A 25,027-nucleotide genomic window follows, 5' to 3' on the forward strand; every position below is an offset into this window, starting at 1 on the left:
GACGTGGTGGACACAGCCTCACGGCTGTCCCAGATGGCCCTGCACTTCTGTGCAGGCCACGCCTCCCTCAGGGTCCTGCCGCCTCCGTGTGGGTGGAAGAATCTCTTGATCTCTGTCTTGAAGGGTGCAGTCCTGGCCACTGTGCCAAGGGGCGGGGCAGGGGCGGGTTCCTGTCCCCGGAGCAGCACTCCCCGTCTCGTCCCCGGAACCCAGCCTGGGACGCACTCAGGCCACTCCTCAGATGCAGGGTGGACCGCACGCTCAGAGGTGAAGGAGTCCGAGGCCGGACGGCACCAGTGGCCACGGCCCCACATTGAGAAGACCACCCCATCCCCTCCCCCACACCCCTACTCCCCACAGAGGACCCCAGCCCGAGGCAGCCCGAGCCCCCCACCAGGATGGCTGCAGCCTGGGCTGCAGGGTGGCAGCTGCCAGCTCTCCCAGGACCTCGCCCCCCGTTCCTGGTCTTGGCTTCCTGTGCGCCCGAGGACCCTCCGCTGACACCGCCTCAGCCCCTCAGACCCGCTGTCCGCAGCCGTTCCACCTGTAGCAAGACGCAGCGACTGCGTGACCAGCAGGCACCCTTCAGCAGGCGGCTTCTGCCCCGCCCCCGTCCCCCTGCAGGCAAAGCCCCTGGGAGGCGCTTCCTGGGTGCTTCTGTCTGTAAAAGGAGCACCGCGTGTTCCTGAGACTCCTGCTGTCTGCTCTCGGGGCATCACAGGCACAGGAAGGCACCGGGGGCCACTGAGAACTCCCTCTGCAGAAGGGCTTCCTTTCTGTCCCGACTGGACAGCGTCCTGAGGCCGCCTTAGATGCCCAGAGGAGGAGAGCCAGTTGGTGACTGAGGCAGGTGGGGAACGTCCAGGCTGGAGAATCGCTGGCTCTGAGGCCAGGGCCTCTGTGGCCTGGGGGATGGTCCTGGCCCCAGGGCCCACCAGGAGCTGGAGATGGCCTCTGACAGGGCGGGGCTGCAGCACTCTGGGCGCTGTGTGGGGGAGGGCGCTGGACGACCCTCTGCCTGAAGCAGGACGCCCTCCAGGCTCTGCGAGCAGGACTTCCAGCCGCAAGGCCCCTTCTGAAGGCAGCGTCGTGTGCCCCGACTGGCGGTTTCTTCACACCCTCATGTTTGCCAAGCCGGCGGAGCAGGCCCAGGGACTGTGTCAGTGCTGCCCGTGCTGTGCAGGAGCGTTGGCACGGCTCTGGGCTTGTGGGAGGCGGGCTGCAGGAGCACCTCCCACCTAGGCCTCGCCCAGGTCAGGGACAGGTGGAGGACGGCAGGTTGACCCCTACTCCATGTGAGCCACAGGGTGGCCCGGGCTGTGGAGTGGATGCTGGTTTCAGGGAAGCCACGCACCTGCCCAGGAGGCGGCACGTGGGAGGCTCTGTGTGGGTGTGGGGCTCAGCCCTGTTCCCTGCAGCGCGCTGTTCTGTTGTCCGTATGCGTCAGCTTCTTTATAGTTTCCTGTTGTGGAAACAGCAGGCAGTTCAGACGCCCCCCACACGGCACCAGCCGCGTACACACACGCAGGCTGAACTCCACCTGAGTCTGGCTCACCGAGGCATGTGGCGTCGGCCAGAGTGGTCATTCCTGGCAGCACAGTGGGTGGTCTGCTCCACAGCCCCCAGAGGGCTGGGGACACTGAGCCCCTTGCGGGTGGGATTGTCTGTCGTCAAGAGACCCAAATCTAACCAGGCCCAGCTGCCGGGGACACGTGCTGGAGCCGTGGGGTGAGGGTGGTTCCTCGGCTCTGCATCTAGAAGCTGGCTCTGCCGGGCCTTCGCCCTAGAGAGAGTGGGTGATGGCCGAGCCCCACCTGCAGCAGCGGGCTGCAGCCCCTCTCCTCTGAATCCTGTCTGATGGCCACGTCCTGCTTGGCAGACATTCCTGTCGCGGGTGGAAGGGGTGACATCGAGTAAGTAGCCTCCAGCATCCGATGACATTTGCTGAATTGAGTCACCGGCGCTCTGTCTGCTGGTTGCTGCTCGTGCTGAGCGTCTGGGGAGCTGCTAGTGCTGGCACCAGGGCAGGGTCTGGAGGCACTCACCCTCCAGGCATCTTCTGAGGCTGGGCCTGCGACGGCCAGTTAGCGCCCAGGCTCCCTGGGGGCCAGTCCGGCCAGCAGACCTGGTGACTCTGACCTCTGCCAGGGTGCAGCTGGTGCTCTGAGGAGTTGGCCAGCAGCTCTCTGCAGGTGGGACCATCTGGGGCTCTGTGCCTGACTTGCAGAACACAGCTGTGAAGACCCACGGACTCACACGGTCCCTCCGATGGCTCAGAGCACAACATGCACCTGGTACCTCACGGCCCTGGACGTGGTCGGTGACAGTGTCCTGGATGGAGATGCTGCTGCCCTGCCCATAAGAAGCTCATGTCCATTGGGGTGGAAGGGGTGAATAGCCAGGGAGCACTAGTCCTGGCCAAACACCTGTTGGTGCTCTTTCCTGGAAGACTGTCCTTCACGAGGGTTGGGAGTCCTGACCTGGGCTTGTGGGCCAGGTGAGTGTGTGATGCAAGGTCTTCGTTAGTGAGCAGCAGCCACTTTGGGACAGGTGGAAGACGCAGGGTGACCCTTACTCCATGTGAGCCACAGGGCAACCGTATGGACAGACCCATGTGCAAGGACCAGAAATCCGCTGCGGCCCAGGCGCAGCCCTGCACATCAGCATGTGGGTCTGTGTGACATTTAGGTCCCCTTTGCCTTTCACTGTAGACCACCTTTACTATTCAGAGCCAGCATGTGCTCAGGTCGACCCTCACTTTACCAGAACGATTCCCTTACCTTCTCTCTTCTTAGTTCTCCTTTGGGTCAAGTTGTCTCTTTCCTAAAGTACATCTTTCAGTGTTTTAGTGGGAAGGTGCTCCAGTCCCTGAGGGTCTTTGATTTCCACCCTCCGAGGACCAGCCAGGGATCAGACCCGAGGTACTGTTGTCTCGTGGCTTCAGAGAGCCTGTTCACTTCCTCTGACACCCTGCTGCCAAGGAGATCCTGAGCTGTATCTGAGGGCTGGTCTTGTGACTCATTTCTTCTTTCTTTCTTTCTAATTTCCATGCCTTTGTCATTTTGAAATTTCCTCATGCTCTCTCTTGGAATGGCCAAGTTTTATTTTTATTTTCACTCCAGATTTACCAGGATCCTAGAACCAGAGGATTCCTGTCATCTATCAATTCTAGACACTCATAAACCATTAACAATTTAAATTTGTTTCTCTTTCATTTTTCTCCTCTAACAGAAATCTGTTAGGAATTCTTATTCTCAAGTCTCTCAATTTTTTAAATATTTTTTCTTTGTCCTGAATTCCAAAGAATTTTCTTCAGATCTGCCTTCCACTATGCATGTCTCTCTTCAGCAGTGTCTCATCTACTATATAATCCACCTATTATATTTATAATTTCAAGGAGAATACTTTTCAATCACACTTTTTCTATTTTGTTCTTTTTCAAACTTACCTTCTGAGTTTTTCTTTTTATTTCTTTTTGTTGTTGTTGGTGGTGGTGGTTTCCTCTTAATCCATCAATCATTTCAAATGTATCATATTTGGCTAATCCTGCTGTCATATGTTTGTAGATTTGCTCGTGGTGGTTTGCTGTCTGGGAGCCATCTGATTATATTCAGACCAAACTCCTGGTCAGTGGGGCTTAATCACTAGACTAGTGGGGCCCTATGCTAAGGGGATTTGACTTCAAGAGGTTCTGAGAGTCCTTTGGTCATATACTGTGGGCCATCCTTGATCCAGGGCCATCTTTCCTGTAGTTCCTCGCCTTTGGGGCCCCAGATCACACCTGTGTTGTTCACTCGAGCTCGATTCTAGACGAGGTCATGGTTCAAATACCTCCCCAGAGTGAGCCCCTGTGGAGACAATGGCAGAGGGTCCTGACTTAGGTGTGCATGGTGTGTGGGGGGGTCTCTGGTGCAATCCCTGCCTTCTGCAGAGCAGGGCTCCCCTCTGGCCCCCCGGGACCCTGGTTGTAGGTGCAGGGAGGTGCCTGGTCCCACAGCAGCTCAAGGACAAGGCCACATGTCCACTTGGGGTGTCACTTCCTCTGCCTTGTGACTCCTGGGATTTCCCTCCGCTCTGTGAAAGGCAAGTGAGCCTCAGCCCAGCCTCTCTAGGTGTCTTGTAGAAGATAACACTGCAAATACCCAGTGCCCATGGGACAGGAAAAGCAGAGCAGCCCTGCACTGTGGTCTGACTCCACGTCACCCTGACAGTCACCGCCAAGAACCACCTGTGTTCTGCACAGTGGAGACTTTGTGCCGTGGCGGTCTGTGGCCAGAGCGGGCGGGGCAGCAGCCTGGTTCTCAGACTCGCCTCTCTGGATCCAGGCAGGTGCAGACAGGTGTGGACAGGAGAGAGGCCGGTGGCGGTGGGGAGATCCCCATGGCCTGCCCAGAGGTGATGAGGAAGCGCTATGGGGAGGGTGAGCTGGAACCGCAGAGCAGGAGGATTCAAATGCAGGTGCTCTCCACCGCCGGCCTGGAGCCTGCCCTGCGCCTGCAGCTGCCACAGGCCACAGTGTGCCTGGCCTTGAGCTGGGAGAGAGGGAACTCACGGGTGGTCTCACCGCTCGCGTCTCACCCTCAGTTGTGAGAGTACTGCCCAACACTCAGCGTCCTTTGCTCTCCTTCACGCTCCTCGCTTCGAGCAGCTGAGTGAGCAGTGGCCCTGCCCTTGGCTTTCCCCTCACCCTCAGTCCAGCCATTTCCCTTTCTCGGAGGGCCTGGGAGACGGAGAGGGCAGCAACCCCCAGCAGGTCTGGCTGGGGAGGGGCGGTCCTGGGCCTCCCTGGGAGCTTGGGTCATGGCGCGGGTGCATCCCTTGGGTTTGCTGTTCCTTGTGAGGGTACAGTCTTAGGAAGACTGAATCAAGCCTTTTCCTCTTAGCACGCGCTTTTAGAATTCCTGCAGATATTTTCTAATAACCTGTTGTGGAACCCAGTGTCTCCCCTCTGCTGCGGGAGGAAGTCACGTCTGTGTCACCGTACCGGGCCACCCGCCTGCTCTTGCTGGAATTCTTTATTACCCCTAGAAACTTCATCAGAAAATCGTCACGAGCACATCGTGGTGCAGCATGTCAAAAAGGCTGCTGCTAAGAAAAGCCTTGCCACTGGGTTGCTAGGCAACCACCCTCCTCTCTCCTCCTCCCCAAGGTCCCCGGCGTAACCGCGGTCGTCATCCGTGGAGGGAAGCTGTGTCCTCTGGGCCTTCTTATGCTGGCTGTGTCCCACGAAGGTGCTGAGTCTTAAGAGAGAATCTGCTTCTAGGGTTGCAATTTGGACTGACCATTTGCATCCCGTAGGTGACCGTCAGGTTGGGGGACGTGGGTGGGCAGCTATGTAAACAGATGAGTGCTCTGTGCCCAGGGCCACTCAGGGAGAGGCGTCCAGGCACTGAGGCGGCCAGCGTCTTGGGACGCCCGCAGTGTGGATGTGGCCCGAGGTCTGTCCCCGCCCTGCCGGGTGAGGTCTGTCTCTCTTAGAGTTGTCATCGGGGTAGCAGGTCTCCCCAGGGCTTTGTTGTCTTAAAATCGCATCCTCATGAATGGCTTTTTAAAAATATCCAATTACCCCTGCCTTTCCTGTTAACTCTGTGGAATCCAGAGTTGAGAAAATGAGTTTCGTATGTTATTGGAATTTTTAAATAAATCAGAGCTTAAAGTGCTTTTCCTATGTCAGTCAAAGGGGCAAGGTCGAGGTTGAAATCAAATTTCTTATTTTCTCATTCAATAAAGACTATATAATGACTTATGTTAATAAAAGTCTGTTGGAAAACAAATATTTGCAGGTAGACCCTTCTCTATTGTCCAGTAAGTTAAAGGAGTGAGCGGAAATCCGCTCCGGCCAGGGCCCTCCCGCCTCTGTTCCTGTCGAAGCCGGAGGTGAGGTTCTCTCTCCTCATGAAGGGCTGGTGGGCTTCTCTGTTAACTGACTGTGGTCAAACTTTGATTATCCAGATGGAGTGAGTGGATTTAATTATTTTAAAGGATGAGAAAATAATCAGGAGACTTTAATCTGTTTAGAATGACAGATTTGTCTCTGTCTTCCACGTGGCTTCTTCTAACCGTCCAGTGTTTGCTATTTATTAAGATAATTGTATTGTTGATAGAAATAAGTTAACTCAATAGAAGTTATTTTTTTGATAAATAGCTGTTTTGGGAGTTCAAGATTCCATGGATAGATACTTTAAATTTTTAAAAGGCAGAAATCAGTAGAAAGATCATAAAGTTGAATCAAACTTTTTTTTAGACTTGTTTTATAGAAGTTGCTACTCACTAGCATTTAAAATCATCACATTGTAATTTTTTAACTGTACACCAAAATTACAGGAGAGACTCACAAAAGATATTTGGTAAAGGCAGGTGCTGTGGATAAATGATGCTCCTATCATTAACGTATTCCCCTTATCACTGTGGAATCATGGTCCGTAGCCGGGGAAGCCAGCGGACGGCACTGGGAGGTGGACCCAAGCTGACTTCCGCTCCACACTTCCATACAACTGACCATCAATGAAGCCCGAGATGGAGGCTTCAAATCTATAATTATTACTATTTGAATGACAAGCAAAGAATTTTATCAGCAGAGTTTTAAATGAAAGAGGATTAGCAGCTCATGTTGAAATTGTTAATCTTTCTTATGAAAATAATTTTGAAGAAAATGGTTTAGTGGGAGAGAGGCTTGAGGAAAGCCTCCACCGTGAAAAGGGCCATTTCCTGCCACTCCACAGGGTCTGTCTGCTTCCCACAGCAGGGCGTGGAGCAGCTCGGACACTCCAGAAGGGGTCTGGCGGGTCCCCATGCATCCCCCGGGGCGGGCCTGGGAGCCAGCACAGCACTGAGGCTGAAGCACAGGTTCCGAGAACCTCCTAAACCCCTCTAAATGTCTGGTGGGGCACAGAGGTGCCCCTGCCCCTGAGGCTCATCCGGCTGCAGACAGTGACGTCCATGTTGGAACCGTTTGCTGGAGCAAGTGTCCGTTTGTGCAGAAGCAGCCCACTGCTGCCAGGTGACCCAGAAGTTCTAAGGAAGGCTCCTGAGCTGCTCGGTGGGCTCTGGCCCTCCAGTTCACCCCGGTTCCCTCACCTCTGCCCCATGGTAGGCCCACCTGCTCAGGTCCAGGACACCCGACTCGGAGGTCGGGGAACCAGGGCAGCCGGCGGGGCAGCGAGGGGGGCATAGAAGGAAGGCTGAAGGGCCCTCCGAGGTCCGAATGCTCTGCCTCCTAACAGCAGCAGGAAGGTTCCAAACCCACTCCCACTGGGGCCCTGGCCCTTGCTGCTCTCTGGCCTGCCCATCTTCCAGGATGGACTCAACCACGCCCCACACCCCCGCCCAGGACCCCCTGGCAGCCTGGGTCCCCGGGGTCAAACCCTCTTGCCATGGCTGTTTTCTGAAGTCGTCCTCTGGCTCTGGCCGTCCGGGTGTCTGTGGACTCTCCTGCAGCTGGAGACCAGCCCCGGGGCACTCCTTCAGCAGTGGCTGGGCCCCGGACCTACAGTCTGGGGGAGGCACTGGGTCAGACTGGGGTGGGGAGCGGCCCCCAGGGTGGGGCCTGGCTCTCAGCAGGACCCGAGCTGGCCTGCGCCCCCTCATCATCCGCCACTCCTTAAAGCATCTCTCTCTGCATTTCCTGTCACCTACGTGTATGATGGGAAGGAAGACGACAGGATCGTGTCACCTGCGTCACAGTTGTCATTGATGGCTCCCGTTTAACCATCCCATGGGGACCGCTGCGGCCCTCCACACACCCCAGGCCTGGCACACCAAGAGGACCCAGCAGAGACGGCCGGCCGGTCCTGCAGCAGGCCTCCCGCGTCCCAGAGCAGGGGCTGAGAACAAGGCGGCTCCGTGCTTAGAACTGCTCTGGGCCAGAGTGCGCGTCCACCGTCAGGGCCCAGTGTCCTTGTCACGCTGGGGTTTCCTTCTCTTCATTTCATCCCAGGTTGGCGAGGGTCACCAGCTCAGCTGCAAGGTGCGCCTTCCCATGCTCTGGGCCCCGCTCACACCACACGGTGCCCTCCGGCGAGGACCCCGGGGCTGGTGAGGCTGGTGGCGGAGCCCTGGCCAGCTGGCCCGGCCCTGGGTTCCCTTCCCAGCCCTGCAGAAGAGCAAAACAAAAAAACCAAGACCCCGGCTGGGCCTGCTGCCCGCGACTGTGGGGAGCGCCTGCAGAGCCCTCCATCAGCGAGACTCCCCCAACTCTGGGCTCGCTCTAGACGTGTAATCCAAAAGCAGAATCACAGTAAAAGATGCGCTCCAGTGGAGCCCCGCGCGTCCGGCTTCGCCAGTCCTCGCTGTCCCTGACGCCCTGCTCTCCAGAAGGCCTTCCCCCACGCCCCTCTTCAGAGGCCCTCGTGAGGCGCCCGGCCTCAGTTCCTACTTGCAGAGCACGGAGCAGGCCCTCCTGAGGCCCTTCCTAACCGGAATGGGAGGGGGTGCCGCGGCCTGGCGTAGTCTGAGGAAGAGGGGTTCTCAGACTGGACTGAGTTCTTCCGTTTTGAAAAGGACGGGTTCCACGAAGCTGACTGCTTGGAGGTGTCCTCGACACCAGGCAGAGGACTCGGCGCCCGCCGCTCTTCAGGCGGCTCCTTCACGGCTGCACCTTCTGCAGCGCAGCGGGCCTCCTGGGGACCTTCCCTGGAAGGTCTCAGGTCCTGCAGAGTGGTCTTCTCCACTGCTCCAGTGAGACGGGCCTTCTGTCCAGCTTGGTTGCCATTCGCCCTGAGCCACCTGGGGAATGGCTTCCAGAGGCCCCTGGGCTTGCAGCTGGGGAAAGACACCGTTCAGAGCAAGGACCTGAAAGGGACACTGGCTACTGCGGGTGGGTGAGGCCGGGTCTCATGCTGCGTAGGCTTTTGCTGGCCAGTTTCGTCCAGCTCTGCCCTGCACAGTACCCTAGGCTGGGCAAAGCCAGGGGACCCACACAGAGTGATTCCTCCTAAGAAACCAGCCCAGGAGCCCTTGTTAGGTGCAGGGGAAGGGAACGGGCCCCACGAGTGGTCCTTCATTGGTCCTCCTGATTCCTTGGGTCCTATTGCTCCTCCTCAGGCTTTGCACAGAGACCCGGAGGCTGAGTTCCAGACCCCAGGCTTGCTTTTCCCAAGCAAACTCTGGCCACCCTTGCACATGCTCAGTGGGCTCCTGGGCACTGTGGTGCATCTGCTCTACCTTTGAAGGTCCTTCCTGGAGCCACAGCAGGGGTGAGCTGGCCCAGCCCACCGCCTTGGGCCCACCCCACTGGCCGTGGTGGCTGGCATGTTCAGGAGCAGGAGGACCAGGGACCTTGGGTTAGCCAGATGGCACTTTGAACACTGCTGGTGGCCTGTGACTCCCGTTTTAAGCAGGACTTCCCCAGGCTGAGACGACGAGGCCGCCCTCCGGGCCCCTGCCGCGATGGACTCAGGTTGCCTGCTGCTCTCCGAGTCTGAGCCCCGCGTTCTGACATGCCTGCCCACATCCCACCCCACACTTACCACGTGCCAGATGCAGCACCCACAGACACCAGACACCCTTCATGAAGCACTGTTCCCCACGCTCTGGTCACAGATGCGCGGCCAGGTCAGCTGGCCTTATCCTGTCCTCCCTTGGGATCTGCACACTCAGCAGGAGGTTCCTGGGCAGGTGAGACCTGACGCTCCACCTTGTTTTCTGGGGCACCTTGGCCGAGGTACTCAGGGCCTAAGTCTGGAGCCGCGCGACCCTCCCACTGTTCTCCACGCTGCACCCCCACCCCGGAGGCGACAGCACCCCCCCAAGCACTGTCTGCTCTCCCGGGGGCACGTCAAATGCCAGCTTCTGCTGCCAGCATGGGCTGGAGCTGCACGTGGCGAGGGGCGGTCAGTGCTCAGCCTGACAGTGGGCTCCGGTCCTGTGCTCCGGCAGACCCTGGGTGCTGCTGCTGGTGACACTCTGCAGCTGAGTCGTCACCAGCTTCTCGCCGTCTCTCGAGCAGCATCCCCAGTAATCCCTCTTCCCTGGGTAACCATGAAAACCTTCTTTAAAAATAGTAAACAGGATGAATGGACAGGTGGGGAGCATGTTCCAGAACCACCCGGGGCCGTGGTCTGGTGTGGAGACAGGGAACCACGGGCATCAGGCTGTGCACACGTCACTGGTGAACCCGCCACCGCGCGATGTGAACTTGGTAGAAATCCCACTGTCCTCAGCCACAGTGTGAACAGTGACGCCTTGCTGGTGGCCCCCGCGCATCTCCCGGTGGCTCCCTGCCTGCTGACAGTCCGCCCCCGTCACCCCTTGGCCCCGCCTTCAAGCCACAGTCTGACGCTGGTACTGGGGCAGCTCAGTGAGTCACTTCTCCCCAGGTGAGGGCCAGTATCCCCAGCGCCGCGGTGCAGCCACAGAATTCATGAGAGCCACAGGCTGCCCACCTCCCTCCTTCTGCCGAGACCCCCATCTGTGCACATCTGTCCAGGGAGCACACCACAGGTCGACCTCAGAACACCTTTAGAAGCACACTCCCGCTTCCCCTCCTAGGAAGGGCTCCCGGCTCACATTGGGGCACAGTGAGCGTAGAGGAGATGGCCAGCGACGTCCGCCCCAGGTGCCCGCCAGCACCCAGCCAAGCCCACTTAGCTTCCTGCCCTGTGGAGAGAATAGTCTCTAGACCAAGGCCAGCGCTGTCTCAGACCCCCGTCCTGCCAGCCAAAGCCCCTGCAGGTCAGAAGGCCTGTGTGTGCCAGGGGGGCACAGCGTGGGCTGCGGTGACTTCCACAGAACCAACACCCGCGCAGCCTCTGTGCTCCCCCGTGGGAGGCCACTCCCCTGCCCTGGGGGAGTCGGCCACCTGACCTTGTAGCCAGGCCAGCTGGGCTCCGTGTGAAAGGGCTGCTCTGACCTGTAGCTTTCCTCATGGCAGTCCCCAAGCTCTGGGGACCCAGAGGTGACTTGAGAGCGTCTCTCCAGACTCTCTGCCGGTGTGGACTAGGAGGAGATCTGAGCGGGGCTGCAGAGGACAGAAAGCTGGCGATGGCATTCTCAAAGGAGAAGAATCCAAAGAAATGCAGCTGCGTCCCCCGCCACCGTGGACCCGGCCTCACAGCCTGGGGGACGGGCACCAGCCAGCATGCGGTGGCTGCACCGTGGGAGACCCCATCCTGAACCTGGGCTTCGCTTCACGAGTGGCTGATCTGGGGACTGTCTCTTATGTGGGACGCCAGGTGAGGCCTCGGAAGGGGCCATGGCTTGGGAAGGTGGTGGCTGCTAAGAGGAGCACTGAGAATTGGGCAGCTCTCAAAATCCGCTGGTCAGCAGCTCAGGTGGTCAACAAGGATGAAGTCCCCGTGTCTGCAGTTCCAGAGCTCTGTCACCTGTCACGGGGCTGCATCCCCTGTCGCCTGCCCTCAGGCCTCACCCCATTTGCCTCTCTCTCCCTGGCGCTCCCTCGGCAGAGCGTCCACACAGAGGCTGTGCAGTGCCCAGCACATGGACTGTGCAGTGGGCTGAGCCGGGGCTGGACGGTCCCTGGCCCCAGCTGCAGGTGTGCTGCATCCCAGAGGAGGGCACCTGGGGTGCGCGCCGAGCCCACGGGTATGCACAGCCCTCTGAGGCTCTCAGGGTGACAGCGCCTGCTTGGGATGGGGACCGTGGGGAAGGGTCGGGCTCTAGGGGGAGAAGAGCCTTCTGAGCCATCGCGGCTTCTCCACGCCGGCAAGATGGACATGGGGTTGGCTGTCCCAGGAGTGCTGGGGCGAGAGAGGTGTTTCCTGAGTCACCAGAGGGAGGAAGGCCACAGGGAGAGGCGTGAGGTGCTCCCGGTCCCTTGGGCTGCTTTGTGGACGTGTTCTGAGTTCAGGGGACTCAGAAGCACTCTCCCCGGGTGCTGCCATCCACAGGAAATCTCAATCTGGGACATGAATGACTTGCAGAGACCCCCCCGTTGCTAGTGATCGTCCAGCCCTCGCCGCCCCGGGCTGGAAAGAGCAGCCAGGAGAGGCCATGGCCCACAGGGAAGCCCAGAGCAGAGCCGTGAATGCCAGAGACACGTTCGCTACAGCGTCTGGTGCAGGGGTGGGGCTGGGAAGGCAGGTCCCCCAGGCCCGTGTGTGGGTGCAGAGCTGAGCTGGGCCTCATCTGGGGGTTCATGACAGTGGAGCGGCAGGGAGGGGAGCCAGATGCGCACAAGGGGGCAGACAGTGGGACATGGAGTCTTCACAGGCTAGGGCAGCACGCTGAGGAGATGGGATTTGGACAGGGGACAACACTAGTCTGTTCACCCCCAAGGTCTTCTAAGAAATACCATCGTCCCCCTTATCTGTAGTCTCACTCTCTGAGGTTACAACTACCTCTGATCAACTTTGGTCTAAAAATATTATGTGGAAAATTTCAGAAATAAACATTTTGGAAGTTTTGAATTGTACGCCGTTCTGAGCTGAGCACGTGGTGAAATCTCAAGCCTTCCCACTCTGTGCTGCCTGGGATGTGAACGGCCCCATGGCCAGAGTGTCCACATTGTCTACACTACCCACCCTTTAGTCACTTAGTAGCCATCTTATCCCACCAACTGTTGCAGTTCACAGTGCTGGTGTTTGGATCACCCTAACTTTACTTATGACCCCAAAGCACCAGGGTCATGATGCTGAAGTTTCAGTTATGCCACAGAGAACCTTTATAGGTGCTTCCTTTAAGTGAAAAGTGACAGCTCCTGACTTAGTAAGAAAAAAGTGGCATGCTAAGGTTGCTAAGATCTATAGAGAACTGTCGTCGTTTATCTCCTACTGTGCTGATTTGCAGGTCAGACTTCATCATGGGTGTGCATGCTTGGGGAAAGCACAGCACACTGGGTTTGGCCCTGTCCTCAGTGTCAGGCACCAGGAGACAGGTAGGGGACACTGCGCAGAAGGGGCAGGGAGGCTGCGTGGCTGCAGGAAGTGCTGGAGGAGGCCGCAGCCATGAGCCGAGGGTCCAGCCATCAGTGGTCCAGCCTCCCGGGGCTCTGGTTCCCCCTTGGGAGACGAAGCCTCGCCTGGGCAGCTTCCATCTTAATAACGCCAGAAGCATGCAGGCCGGCCCCGGAGCCGTTGGCTCTGAAGGAAGGAAACCCAGCGGCCGAGTCCTGCGCTCTGTCCTGGGGCTTGGAGCCACAGGGGTTTTCCTTTTCTTCTTCTCTACAAGGGAACTCAAATTTGCAGGTTTGTTTTTTTTTTTTTTTTAATTAAGCTCTCGGGCGACCACCTCCCTGGCAGCACACACTACTCAGATGTCCGCTGGGTGCCGGCTGGGGGTCAAGTGCCACTGGAGCCACGCTGATGAGACTGGGGATCCTGCAGCCACTGGGCAGAGTGCCGCCCTGCTCTACCCTCGCGCCTCACACCCGGGAAAAGCAGGACTAAGTCATTTCAGTTTTGCTTTTATTGATTAAAATGTGGGTTTTTGTTACAAAGGCCAGGCTTCTCCACAGACTCCCAGATGAGAATGTCTCGTCCGCAGACCACAAAAGAGGGCAGATGGGGATGCGGCGCAGGAGCCTGCACCACTTTAACATGGCGCACAGCGATTATAAAGATGTTGGTGGGAAACCGGCACAGGTCCATCTGTGGTGCACCAGGGCAGGGCCTGCAGGTCACTGCGCACAAAGACTCGGGAAGCGCGTCCAGCTCGGCACAGTCCGGTGCATCTGCAGACGACGGTTCTCGGGGGAGTCGTGAGAGCAGCCTCCGCCTCCCCTCCCACTGCGAGCTTGCTGACCAGCAGCCCTGTCTGCAGGCCCCGTCCCGAGGCCAGGAGTTCCTGTGAGCGTGGACTCTGGTGCCGCTCCCCTGATTAAGGCAGCCTGGGAGCCCAGCCCGCTGCAGCCTGGAGGGGTTAGGACGCATCCAGAGCCCCTCTGCAGTGACGGTCAGGTCGGACTGCAGTGGCCGGGCTCGTCTCGCAGAGTGCCGCTGGCTGGAAGGAGCTGCTCACCCATTGCTCCTGGCAGCCAGGGCCGGCTGCCTCACTGGGAGCAGTGAGAGCCTGCTGTGAGGAGGGCAGGACCAGCTCCCACAGAGCGGGCGGCCGCTGCAGGCACAGCCTGGCGGTGCCTTGGGTGAGGCCTTGTGCCCAGCCCCCCCAGGTCCTGGGCTGCGGGAGCCCCGTGCCTCCCCGAGGCCTCTGGCTCACAGGCAGGGCCTGAATCCACACCGACCATCTCAGAGCTGACTGTGGCCTCCTCAGTGGAGCCGTCTGGATCCTGCCTGGCCTCGTGGGCCAGCACCTCAGGGCACTGCTCATGCAGGAGGCCCCAGGACTGTGGGCATGGACAGGCTCACAGGGTGAACCTCTGCTCGGCTCAGTGCTGGCTGTGGGGGTGAGTGACAGCCAGGCCTCCACAGCAGGTGTGAGGTGGGCCCCGCGCATCCTCCTCACCAGGGGCTCCACCTGCCGATCAGCTCGCACACCTGATCCCCACATAGTCCAGGGAGCTGCCATGAGGCAGACCAGCGGGGCAGGCCTGGGCCTGCGGAGTGGCTTGGAGGGGGCAGGCCATGTCTGACTTGAGATCCCTCCCTGTCCTGTGTTGTGTGAGGCACCGCTGCTGGTCCCTGCCTGTGCTTCTCTTCCTCCACCTGTTGCCTGTGGGCAGGGAGGTGCCCAGAGGACCGGCCAGGCTCCTCACAGACAGGGCTGTGGTGAGAGGAAGGTGGGCGGGCAGGGAGGCAGTTGAAGCAAGGAGGGCCTGAGCACTGTGCTGGCCATGGGAGAGCTGGCCACTCCAAGCCCCGTGGCTCATGGCACATTGAAAACTCACACCCCCATGGGGATGACGGATCCATGCGGCCCGCAGCTGGGCTTGGTCCTCTGAGAAGCTTCCGTCCCATCTCAGCCACCTCTGGTTGAAGGCATCGATGGGGACGGCTGCATGTGGCAGGGAACAGCCAGAGGCCGGGCTCCTCGACTGCTGCTGTCACCTGTACCCACAGGCAAGTGCCAGGAGAATGCAGAGCGCCAAGGGCCTTGCTGTCCCTGCACTGCTGCACAGGCCACGCAGCCGGGAGTCCTGCACGTGGCTCACACACCCAGGCACAGCCTGTCCCGTGCGTGTGCACCACCAGCACGCAGCTGAGGAAACGACTGCCCTGTGGAGGGGCAGGGTCTGTGTGGGCAGGGGCACGCCCGCGCTGGACGGGAGGCAGTTTTCCAGGCGCATGTTTCCTGTTTTTCGGGTGCATAGTTCCAAGGCTGATGGCCATGCCAAACTTGTCGGCAGCTCATGTGACACGCAGGGAGATGCTCTGCAGGCCTGGGGTCATGGGAGTGTTGGATCCAGGGTGTCTTAGCTTGTCTGCAGCCACTTCCTCCCTTTGAAACCTGCACAACTTCCAGAACCTGTCTCTGCTCCTTCCCGGCCCGGGGAGCACTGTCCTCAGGGTGTCTCTGAGGCCCAGTGGCGCCCGCTGCGGCCTGCGCAGGCACCTCCCGGGCTCCTGCTGTCCAGGCCCGGCTGTCTTGCAGATGTGCAGACCTCTGCCCTCAGCCTTGGCATCTCTCCTTGCTACTTGGCACAGCTACCACCCGTGACCCCGGGTCCCGTGCCTGTCCTTCCCTGCCCGGGTGAGCACTCTCCCCGCACCCCGCCTGCTCGAGCCCACCTCCCTGGGTCGTAGGTGTGGCCTCGCACCCCCTTGGCTGGCTGGCCACATGTGGCCAGGATGGTCGTCCATCTTCCCCAGCAGTTCCTCTAGCTCCAGAGCAGGCCGCGTGGCCCTCGTGGTGGGCACCTCCCGGCAGCCTGGCAGTCCCGGGGAGCGTGCTGTCCTGCCCTCAGGACAGCCTCTCCTGGCCACGCCTGGCCGGGCAGCTGCTGCGCACGGGCTCCTGACGCTCTGCTCCTTCCAGGCCTACATGGAGGACCACCTGAAGAACAAGCACCGGCTGGAGAAGGAGTGGGACGCGCTGTGCGCCTACCAGGCGGAGCCCAGCAGCTCCCTGGTGGCCCAGCGGGAGGAGAACCTGCCCAAGAACCGCTCCCTGGCAGTGCTGACCTGTACGTACCCAGCTGGGGCCTGCGGGGGTGAGGGCAGGTGACACATGCAGGCCACATTGGGCCCACCCCTCTTACCAACCTGCAGACATGCGCCCACTGAGGACCAGTGCCCTGGGCCCGTAGCTGTCCCCAGCCAGGCAGCTCAGAGACAGCTCCCCCTTTAACCCCTGGCAGGGTCCTAAAGCCGTGGGTTGGGGCACAAGGCCAGCAAGAAAGGCTTGCCTCCGTGGTGTGGGCAGAGGCCGGAGCCTGCCCTCAGGGCCTGCTGCATCTGCACCTGGATCCCACTGGGCAGTGGCAGCACCTGGCACAGCACCTGGGCATCCTGGGCACTCACGGTTGGGTCCATCACAGCCTTCAGCCTCGCCGTGGCTACAGTGGAGGTCCCTGAGCACCCGCTCTCCACCAGGAGTCACTGTGTGGGGGAGGGGTGGCCTCACGGACACGCGAGGGCCCTGGGGTGTGCTGCCCAGGGAGGTTTGGGGCTAGATTGGCTCTTGAACCCTCCAACGGGGGCAGAGGGGCCGGGGCTCAGAGGCCAGTGTCCAGAGGTGAGCACGCTGGGGTCGGGTCTTGAGCGGGAGCAGCCTCGACACAAGAAGTCCTCCCCAGGTGCACGCCATCCCCAGTGGCCACAGGAGGACCAGGGACTCTACCTTACCAGGTCCCAACCAGAGTGAGGCTGAGGAGGGAAGGCCTCTCCTAGTGTCTGGACCGGACCTGTGCTGCCTTCCTGGGGTCCTGGCATCGGGGCCATGCCCTGGACCCTTAGCCAGGCAGGAGAGGCGGAGCCAGGCAGGGAGGCGGAGCCAGGCAGGGAGGCGGAGCCAGGCAGGAGAGGCGGAGCCAGGCAGGGAGGCGGAGCCAGGCAGGAGAGGCGGAGCCAGGCAGGGAGGCGGAGCCAGGCAGGGGAGGCGGAGCCAGGCAGGGGAGGCGGAGCCAGGCAGGGAGGCGGAGCCAGGCAGGGGAGACCTGCTCAGGTGGTCCCCCCAGCAGCTTGGGTGTCTGCTGGCTCCTCCTTCAGAGGGCCTCACAGGGGACGCTCCTGTCCCCCTCCATCCTGCTGTGTGGCTCTGCACTTGTCCTCGGGGGAGCAGGCCCTGCAGCCAGCTCTATGACTCAGGCCTTCTGACACCCAGAGAGTCTGCCTGCTCCCAGCCACAGTGCCACCCCCCCGCTCTGTGTCTGCCTGTCATCTCCTTCTCTGTGACTTCCTCGGGGCTTTCTCGGTGCCATCACCCCAGGCCCACCCTGGCCTCCAGCTCCTTGTCCCCCGCCTGCGTGCAGCTCGGAGCGTGCGTCCCACTCAGGTTCCCCCGTGCCAGGGCGAGCGGCAGCTCTCGAGCCGGCTCCCTGCAGGACTGGCGCTCTCACCCAGAGGTTCGAGTGTGAGTCGCAGTGGGCCCGTCTCCATGGTGACTATGCTGGGTTGCCTTCGCTGGAGTTGGGGTCTCTTCTGTAAGAACTGCTGGGGCTCCAGGACCCCAGGCGCCACCCCCACCCCACGCCTGGTGCCTGTCGCAGACTGAAGTGCTCTCTGCCCGACGAGCCTCTTTCCAGGTCAGGAAGACCCTGGCCCGACGCTGTGCCCCTTCCTCCCTCCACCCCCGGGTTTTGCCATCTGCTCATCTTACACATTTCTCACGTCTTCAAGTCACTCAGTTGGCCCCGCTGCCCATCTTCCCTCCACGCCAGCCAGGACCTCTCTGTGAGCCTCCCATGGTGCAGAGCTGAGCCGCACCCACTAGGCCTCAAGGACGCTGCCAGGAGCTCAGCCAGCGTCCGCAGCCAGGCAGAGAGCCACCCACCCCGCCATCCTCCTGCAGCCTGTGTGCTTGAGCACATGCAGAGCTGTGGCTGGAGGATGAGCCTCCTGCCCCAGGGCAGAGGTCCCCAGAGGCCGCACGCCTGTGCAGCCTAGTGCCAGCCCCCCTGCTCCTGCGGGGTCTCCCTCCAGGCCTGGCAGGGTACCCACACCACCTGTTACCAGCACCCTGAAGCTGCAGGCTGAAGCCTGTGCCCAGGTCCCCCGCAGCGCACCTGGGCTCACCCCGGGCACGCTCCATGCCACATGACGCTGGTGAGTTTGTTTGAGGCTGAACTGTTTCAAAGCTCTAGGCACCAAGACGCCAAAATTCGTTGGCTGCATCTCTGGAATGCGGACAGCCTCTTCTGTGGTACAGCCACACAGGATGTGCCCCCTGGAGCAGCCGTTCGGTGACCACCCTGTGGCTTGTCCTAGGCTCCAGATCTGCAGTCACGCCTGCTTAGCGTCTCAGACTTGAAACAAATGTGGCACGTTGATGTGTTCCTGTGCCTCAGCTACAACGGGCCCAGCAAAGGTTTTCCTGTGTTATTGGCTGGAATCCCTGGGCCGGCACTAACCACTGGCTTTTGAGGGTGAGCAGTCTCAGGCTGCTCTCCCCAGCATGTCAGACCATCACGGACCCATGAAACTGGAGAAGGAGTCTGTGGTCACGGGTGCTGACGTCTCCACTGAAGACTCAGCTGCAACCCTCCAGGAGCAGCCTTTCAGCCCGTCACAGATGTCCCCACGCTGCAGACCCATACCATCAAAAGAAAGAATGTGCAGCCAGCAGCACAAAAGATGTGATCTAAATCTTAACAGAAAATTGAGACGGCTGCAGAGCCCAGAAGGACACAGCTCCCCACTTGGTCAAAGAAGCCCCCCTGCTGAGTGCCCGCTCCGTGAGCCCTGAAGATAGATTCCTTGTGTCCCCACAGCAGGGCCAAGGACGACATCTCCCAGTGAGGTGGGGCGTGGCCCTGTCCACCTACTCAGGAGGAGCCTGGGAAAACCTCCTTAGAGGCCCGTGAAGAGGGGCTTGGGCGGGACAAGGACAATTCCAGATCCTAAGACCATTGATGGCCACACTCCAGGAACCCCCTCAGCGCCCGGCATGGCCACCACCTGCCCCTGGTCCAGGTAGCCCGTGAGAATGGCTTCCCATTACTGACCAGCCAGGGCGCCGTGCTCACATCTTGCCAGTCCAACAGCCTGTTCAGGGCCCAGTCCCCGAACGCAGGCTGCCTGCCAGCTGCAGGCACCTTTGCCATGACGGTCCTGAGGTGAGTGTTGTCCTGCCTTTTGGAAGACAAATCTGATGCTTTGAATACCAAACAATTTGCCCAAATGTCACCTGGTGAGCAAGTGGCAGGGCCCTGAGTTCTGCTGCTGAGGGCACGCTGTCACCGAGGACCTTTCTAGGTCTTCCTGGGCCTTGTTTTCTCCAGGGTAAAATGGGAATGTCCCCGTTTCACGGATGTGCAGAGCTCCAGTGACCAGGTGACAGGTCGAAGCTGTGTGTGGAGAGGCGGGACACGGGACCCTCGTGCCAGCCTTGACGAAGGCATGGAGGCCTGCTGTACCTCAGGAGGGAGGGCAGGGGGCTCAAAGGCCCCCCACCATAGACCTGCACTGCGGGTCCTGTGAGGGGGCACCACCCAGCGGGCCAGGCGGACTCCACGCGCTCCTGTCCCTGGGCTCCTGGAGAAGAGCCCGCCCGCTCAGCCCCGCGTCTGAAGCCCGCCCTCGGGTCCAGGGCCGTCCCTGCCTTGCACTTCATTCGCTCCCGGGGGAGACATGTTGCTCAGCAAACAGGAGGGAATCGCCTTGAGCCAGCCGGGCAGAGCTGAGACCGGGGGGACCTCCCCTCCTGCCTGCCATCGACCTCCCTCACTAGACCTCGTGCTCTGGGAGCCCGTCTTGGGATGCTCAGGGCTCAAGGTGACCGTGTCCTTGGCCTCTATGGCACCTCTTAAGACATGACCAGGGAAAACAAGTCACAGATGGTGCAGAGATTCTCCCCCAGACGGAGCCGGGGCTGGCCAAGCCACGGCTTTGCCCCATACACAAATCCCCCGTCCTGAGCTTGGCCAGCGTGGCCCCGGCCCTTCCAGGTGGATGTGTCTCCAACAGAGTCTCAAAGTCGCCCAATACCGAAGCGAAATCCCCTCACCGTCAACCTGGAAGCAACGTGCTGCGCGACCACACACACCGCGGGGTGGGAGGCCTCCCTGCCCTGCCCCGGCCCGCACTCTGGAGGGCTCCTGAGGGCACAGGGTCCATGGTGCTGTCTGCGATGGCACCCTCTGTCCGCACCCAGGTGTAGCTCTTGTGCGGTGTCTGCCTCACAGACTTGGGCATCGCCTCCTCAGTTTTCAGAGGAGACTCTCCCACGGTGCTCACAGGCCGTGCCAGCAGAGGCAGCGCGTGGCGTCTCCATGGCTCCCAGGCCAGGCGCGTCCCTTGGCAAGAGGCACCACAGCACTTGGGCCGGCAGTGGCTGAGCCTCTCGGCCCCAGGCAGGGCCTGTGTCTGCCCCACTCCATGCTCAGGCCTCTGAGGTCAGGAGATGGCCAGCTGTGGCTTTTTCTTCCTTGTCACCAGTCCTCTTGACCCTGCTCTCAAGTCTCTCAGTTGGAAGTGGTTCCCAGTGTCCAGAGCACAAGTGCCTAAAATCGTGTTGAGATTTGCCAGGACCGTCATGGCAAAGGTGCCTGCAGCTGGCAGGCAGCCTGCGTTCGGGGACTGGGCCCTGAACCAGTCTGTTGATTGGCAAGATGTGAGCACGGTGCCCTGGCTGGTCAGTAGTGGGAAGCCATTCTCACGAGCTACCTGGACCAGGGGCAGGTGGCGGCCACACAGGGTGCTGAGGGGGTTCCTGGACTTGGGATATGGAATTGTCCTTGTCCCGCCCACGCCCCTCTTTACCTGGAAGGCTGCCTTGCAGCACAGACCTCCTGAGTAGGTGGACAGGTGGCCACAAGTACCTAAATCGTGTGTTAAAAATGCTTACAGTGAGGCCCAGGCGACCCGGAACCCTCTGGAAACAGCTAGAAGCCAGGCTCCTCGTTCCAGAGCTCTGTGAGCTGCAGTGGTCAGGCCCCTGAGCAGAGTGAGCACGGCTGGGACCTGGCAGGCCACGTGACCTGGGCTTCTGGAACCTGGTCGTGGGCAGCGCCCGTGGCATGTTCGGGTGTCCCAGTGGACCAGCTCTTCCTGGTCGACGTCGTTTCTGTTCTCCGATGCTGCGGATTTCCGCCCTCTGGGGAATACGCTTGTGCAGGAGGGCCGTGGAGTCGTGCCGCAGGGGGCCGGGGCAGCTCCAAGGCAGAGCCCTTGCTGGGCTCCCCAACACCCTACAAACAGCTGCAGCCACAGCTCGGCCACACCATCCCGTCACACCCACCCTCGTGACATTCCACTATGTTGGCCACACGTAAATACGTGTATATAAATGTGACGTGTGACATCTCTCAGTGTTCCCTGTCCAATTTGTCTCCATGGAAAAGTGCCCCTAGTTGTACGTCATGGCTGATGGGTGACTCTGGCCCACCAGGCCCGTCCCCCGACCCCAACATCACTGGCCAAGTTCAGCCCGTCAGGACTCTCAGCTTTCCCAAGCCCTGAGATGTCATTTCTAAAGCATTAGGTAAATTTATCTCCAAGAGAAATGAAAGAAACACCAGTGACAGTCAAGTTCCCAAGCCTGTGCCGCCTGCGCGGCCCGCGGCGGGGGCCTCCCCTCCTGCAGGAAGGGGCCCCTGCGAGTCTGGGGGAACAGGCCTGAGTCTGAGCAGCTCTCAGCCGCGGGGGACCCAGGGGCCAAGGATGCTGTGTGTTCCTGGGGGACTCACCCGGGAGCAAGAGCGGAGCCGCTGGCCGTGCCCCCACTGCCCCTCATGGGGAACGAGGGGGTTTCTGAGGCCCCACCCCTGCCCTTGCCAGGCCAGCGTACACACCGCCCACTGCTCCCCGCACCTTCCCTGGGGCCACGCCTGCGAAGCTCCTGGAGTCAGGCAGAGGGGTCCGTCCAGAGCCAGATTTCGGCAGGGACGCACTCACACGGGGATGCGCTGTCCTGGTCACCCCAGGAACGGTTGCCGGCTCTGGCCCTCATCAGGCAAGGCTTCTGCCTGTGCAGAGCTCATGTCCACCCGAGGCTCCCCGGGCATCTATTTCCTCCCTAGCTGCGTTTCCTGTGGCTCTCACTCTCCCCTTGAAACTGAATCCCAGTCATCTCAGGGATTTAGCCGCTTGTCAACTACGAGACTCTGTTTTGGATGGTGGCCTGTTGATTGACATCCACGGGGACATCGTCCTCCATGCGTTGGCGTGTGTCTGCTCTTTACCGCAGGACCGTGAAGGCAGGAGGGCAGAGAGCGGCTCTGTTCTGCCCTCCGAGGGCTGGGCCACGGGGTCTTCCTGGAGGATAGGAAGGAAAGACTCGGCTGAGGAGTGCTCAAGGCTTGCGCTGACCCTGGGGCTGGACCTGGGGTGGTGTGAGCCTAGACGGACCCCCACGCCCTGGACGAAGCACTGGGCCGGCTCCTAACCACCTCTCGTGGGCTTCTTGCAGATGACCACTCCAGGATCCTACTGAAACCAGAAAACAGTCACAGCAACTCGGACTACATCAACGCCAGCCCCATTGTAAGTACACGGCCCAGAGCACGGGTCAGCGGCTCTCCTCTGTGGGCAAGAAAGTTTAGCTTCAAGAGGGTTCGCAGTGCCTGGGTGGTGACCAGGGACTGGCTTGGCCAGGCGCACCAGCTGCCTCAAGTCTGAGTGGACCTGGTGCTCAGGCGGGCGACAGGCCGTAGTTGGGAGGGTGCTGCACTGGGCCTCGGGGGCCTGGTGCTCGGGCAGGTGACAGGTCAGTAGTTGGGAGGGTGCTACAGTGGAACCCACACTGCAGTGGCTCCTGCCCCCAGCAGTCGCCTCTCCCAGGTGCCGTCTCCTTGACTCCTGGGAGACGGAAACCCAGGTACCAACCTGCCTCCCTTTAACACGGAGGCCCCGAGGCCCTGCAACAGCAGGCTTGTTGCCTGGGGTGGTCGGGTGTCTGGGGTCTTTGAATACAAAGCAGGTGCCTGCGGCTGGACCTCCCAGCAGCTCTTGGAAGAGAGGGGAGTGGAGGCTTGGGCCTGGGGAGGATGGCAGGAGGCATTGCTGCACACGCCCCAGGCCTCCCTGACTTCAGAGGGGCTCTTCTCCTGAAGCCTCTGTGGCTCTGGGCACCGCCCTCCCCAGTGCTGTCCCTGGCTCAGGCTCTGCAGCAGCAGGCAGCTGGCACAGGGGAGTGGAGGCCAGCTGGGGGTGAGCAGGGGAGGCTGGGGCGAGCTTCCCTGGGCCTCAGGCTGCCTGCAGAGCCAAGGTGGGGAGGGCAGGTGGGGATGGAGGGACCAGGCCTGTGGAGCCAGGGGCTGGGTGGGGTGCAGAGAGGGGCTGGGATTCCATGTGGACTTGGACAGCTGATGCACTGACCCCTGCCCACAGCTTTCCTTGGTGTCGGTTTAAGGGACACATCAATAATTTCTGAAATCCCAGGTTTGCAGCCACCGAACATAGGGCCTACAGAACACAGTGTGTCTGACGGGGTCAGGATACCCAGGACCCAGCGTGCCGGCCAGCCCTAGGGCCACAAACGCACCAAGTCCTAGATCCTATGGCCCTTCAGCAGGAGATGACACGTGGTGGCATCCCTTGGCTGGCATCCTCCCTGCACAGGCTGCCCCCTGTAGCACCTCTGTGGGGCAGTTCAGCCCCTGCTGTGCAGCTACCGGTCCCGCCTCCTGCCCCCTCACACCCACACAGTGCACAAACTCAGCTTTGAAAAGTGACTCGGAGGGGGTTGGGGTGTGGCTCAGTGGCAGAACGCTTGCCTTGCACACGTGAGGCACTGGATTCGATCCTCAGCACCAAATAAATAAAGATATTGCGCACACCTACAAGTAAAATAAAAAATTATATTTAAAAAAAAGTGACTTGGAGGAGCGGCTGGTCCAGGCACTCCGTCCGTGCAGAGAGGGGGCTGTGAGGCCCAGGCCTCACACAGGTGTGACGCGTGGCGGGGCCCTGTCTCCTGCACAGGGGGCCTCTGGACCCAGAGAGCGGGTCTGTCTGTTTCAGAGCTCCTGTCTGGGGCCGTCCCCTGGGTCTTCCCAGCAAGACTGATTCTGAGTCTCTAGTCAAAGCCCACTGGCTGGCCACTCTTGTCCCCCGAGCAGAACCCGGTGCCCCGTGAGGCAGGCCTGTGAGTGCTGGGTCCTGCACAGGTGGTGGGCAGCACTGTTGGTGGCTGAAGAGAGGGAGGAACCGGGCCCTGCCTGTGTGGTCCCTCTCCTGGAATGACCAAACAGAAAGGCCAGGCAAAGCCCTTCCCAAGTCCAAGAGGTGCGGGTCCCTGTCGTGCTGTGGGACTCTCCGCGTGACAGGGTGCCCCGGCTCGAGGTCCGTCTCCACGTGGGCACTGCTGGGTGCAGTGGCCACAGCAGGGCAGGACCTGGATGGTTTCCTGCTCATGTGCTGAGGGGTGGAGGTGCATCCTGCGGTTCCTCTGCCTGGTCAGTGCAGATTCAGGGTGACCTTCCCAGCTGCTGGCCAGGGGCTAGTGTCAGAAGGGACACCTGGGGAGAGACGGGATCTGAGCACCTCTGGGTTTCCCCTTTGCTTTATAGTGCGCGTCTTTTTTCAAATTTGGTTGTGAGAGGGGACTAGAGGAAATCCCAGCGGCCCCTTCTCTCTGAATGCCCGCGGCCCAGGATGGCCTTCCCAGCAGCCTCTGGTGAAAAGCAGCTGGACGACCTGCCGTGTCGGACCATGATCGTCACACCTGCCATGTTGGCACTTGGTCCTCACACGCTCGAGCCACGCCAGTCTGCGTTTAGAGGGTCCTGGAAGTCCACAGGAGCCGTGTCCCCTAGGCAGTCGGGGAGACCCGCGGGCTCCATTTAAGAACTTGGCCAGACTGAGAGTGTCACTGTGGACAGTGGCACAGGCAGAGCATGTGGGTTAGTGACCAGGACGAGCCCGCGGTGCCAGCCACAGGGACAGCTCAGCCTCATCCTGGTTCCACTGTTTGGGAAAGGGGGAACATGGCCTGGTGTTTGATTGGGAGGCACCTGGGGACAGAGCAGCTGCCCAGGATGGACCACAGGGTAGGTGTCCTGAGTGTCCTGAGGAGGTGGCCAAGCATGGCTCAGAAAGTCCCCCAGCCAGCACCTGTGGGCAGTGGTGGCTCACCC

General features: G+C 60.5%; 1 protein-coding gene across 1 annotated transcript in view; it reads left to right on the forward strand.

Moving 5' to 3' along the window:
• The window catches only part of Ptprn2 (protein tyrosine phosphatase receptor type N2), a 718,290-nt gene that overhangs the window by 665,371 nt on the left and 27,892 nt on the right, over positions 1–25,027 (forward strand). Inside the window, exons 15-16 of the mRNA XM_076835049.2 lie at positions 15,829–15,976; positions 22,360–22,433. Of these exons, the coding sequence (XP_076691164.2) occupies positions 15,829–15,976; positions 22,360–22,433 (222 nt within the window). The remainder of the gene's footprint in view (positions 1–15,828; positions 15,977–22,359; positions 22,434–25,027) is intronic.

The sequence above is a fragment of the Callospermophilus lateralis genome, chromosome 1, assembly GCF_048772815.1.
Source record: "Callospermophilus lateralis isolate mCalLat2 chromosome 1, mCalLat2.hap1, whole genome shotgun sequence".
Lineage (NCBI taxonomy): Eukaryota > Metazoa > Chordata > Mammalia > Rodentia > Sciuridae > Callospermophilus > Callospermophilus lateralis.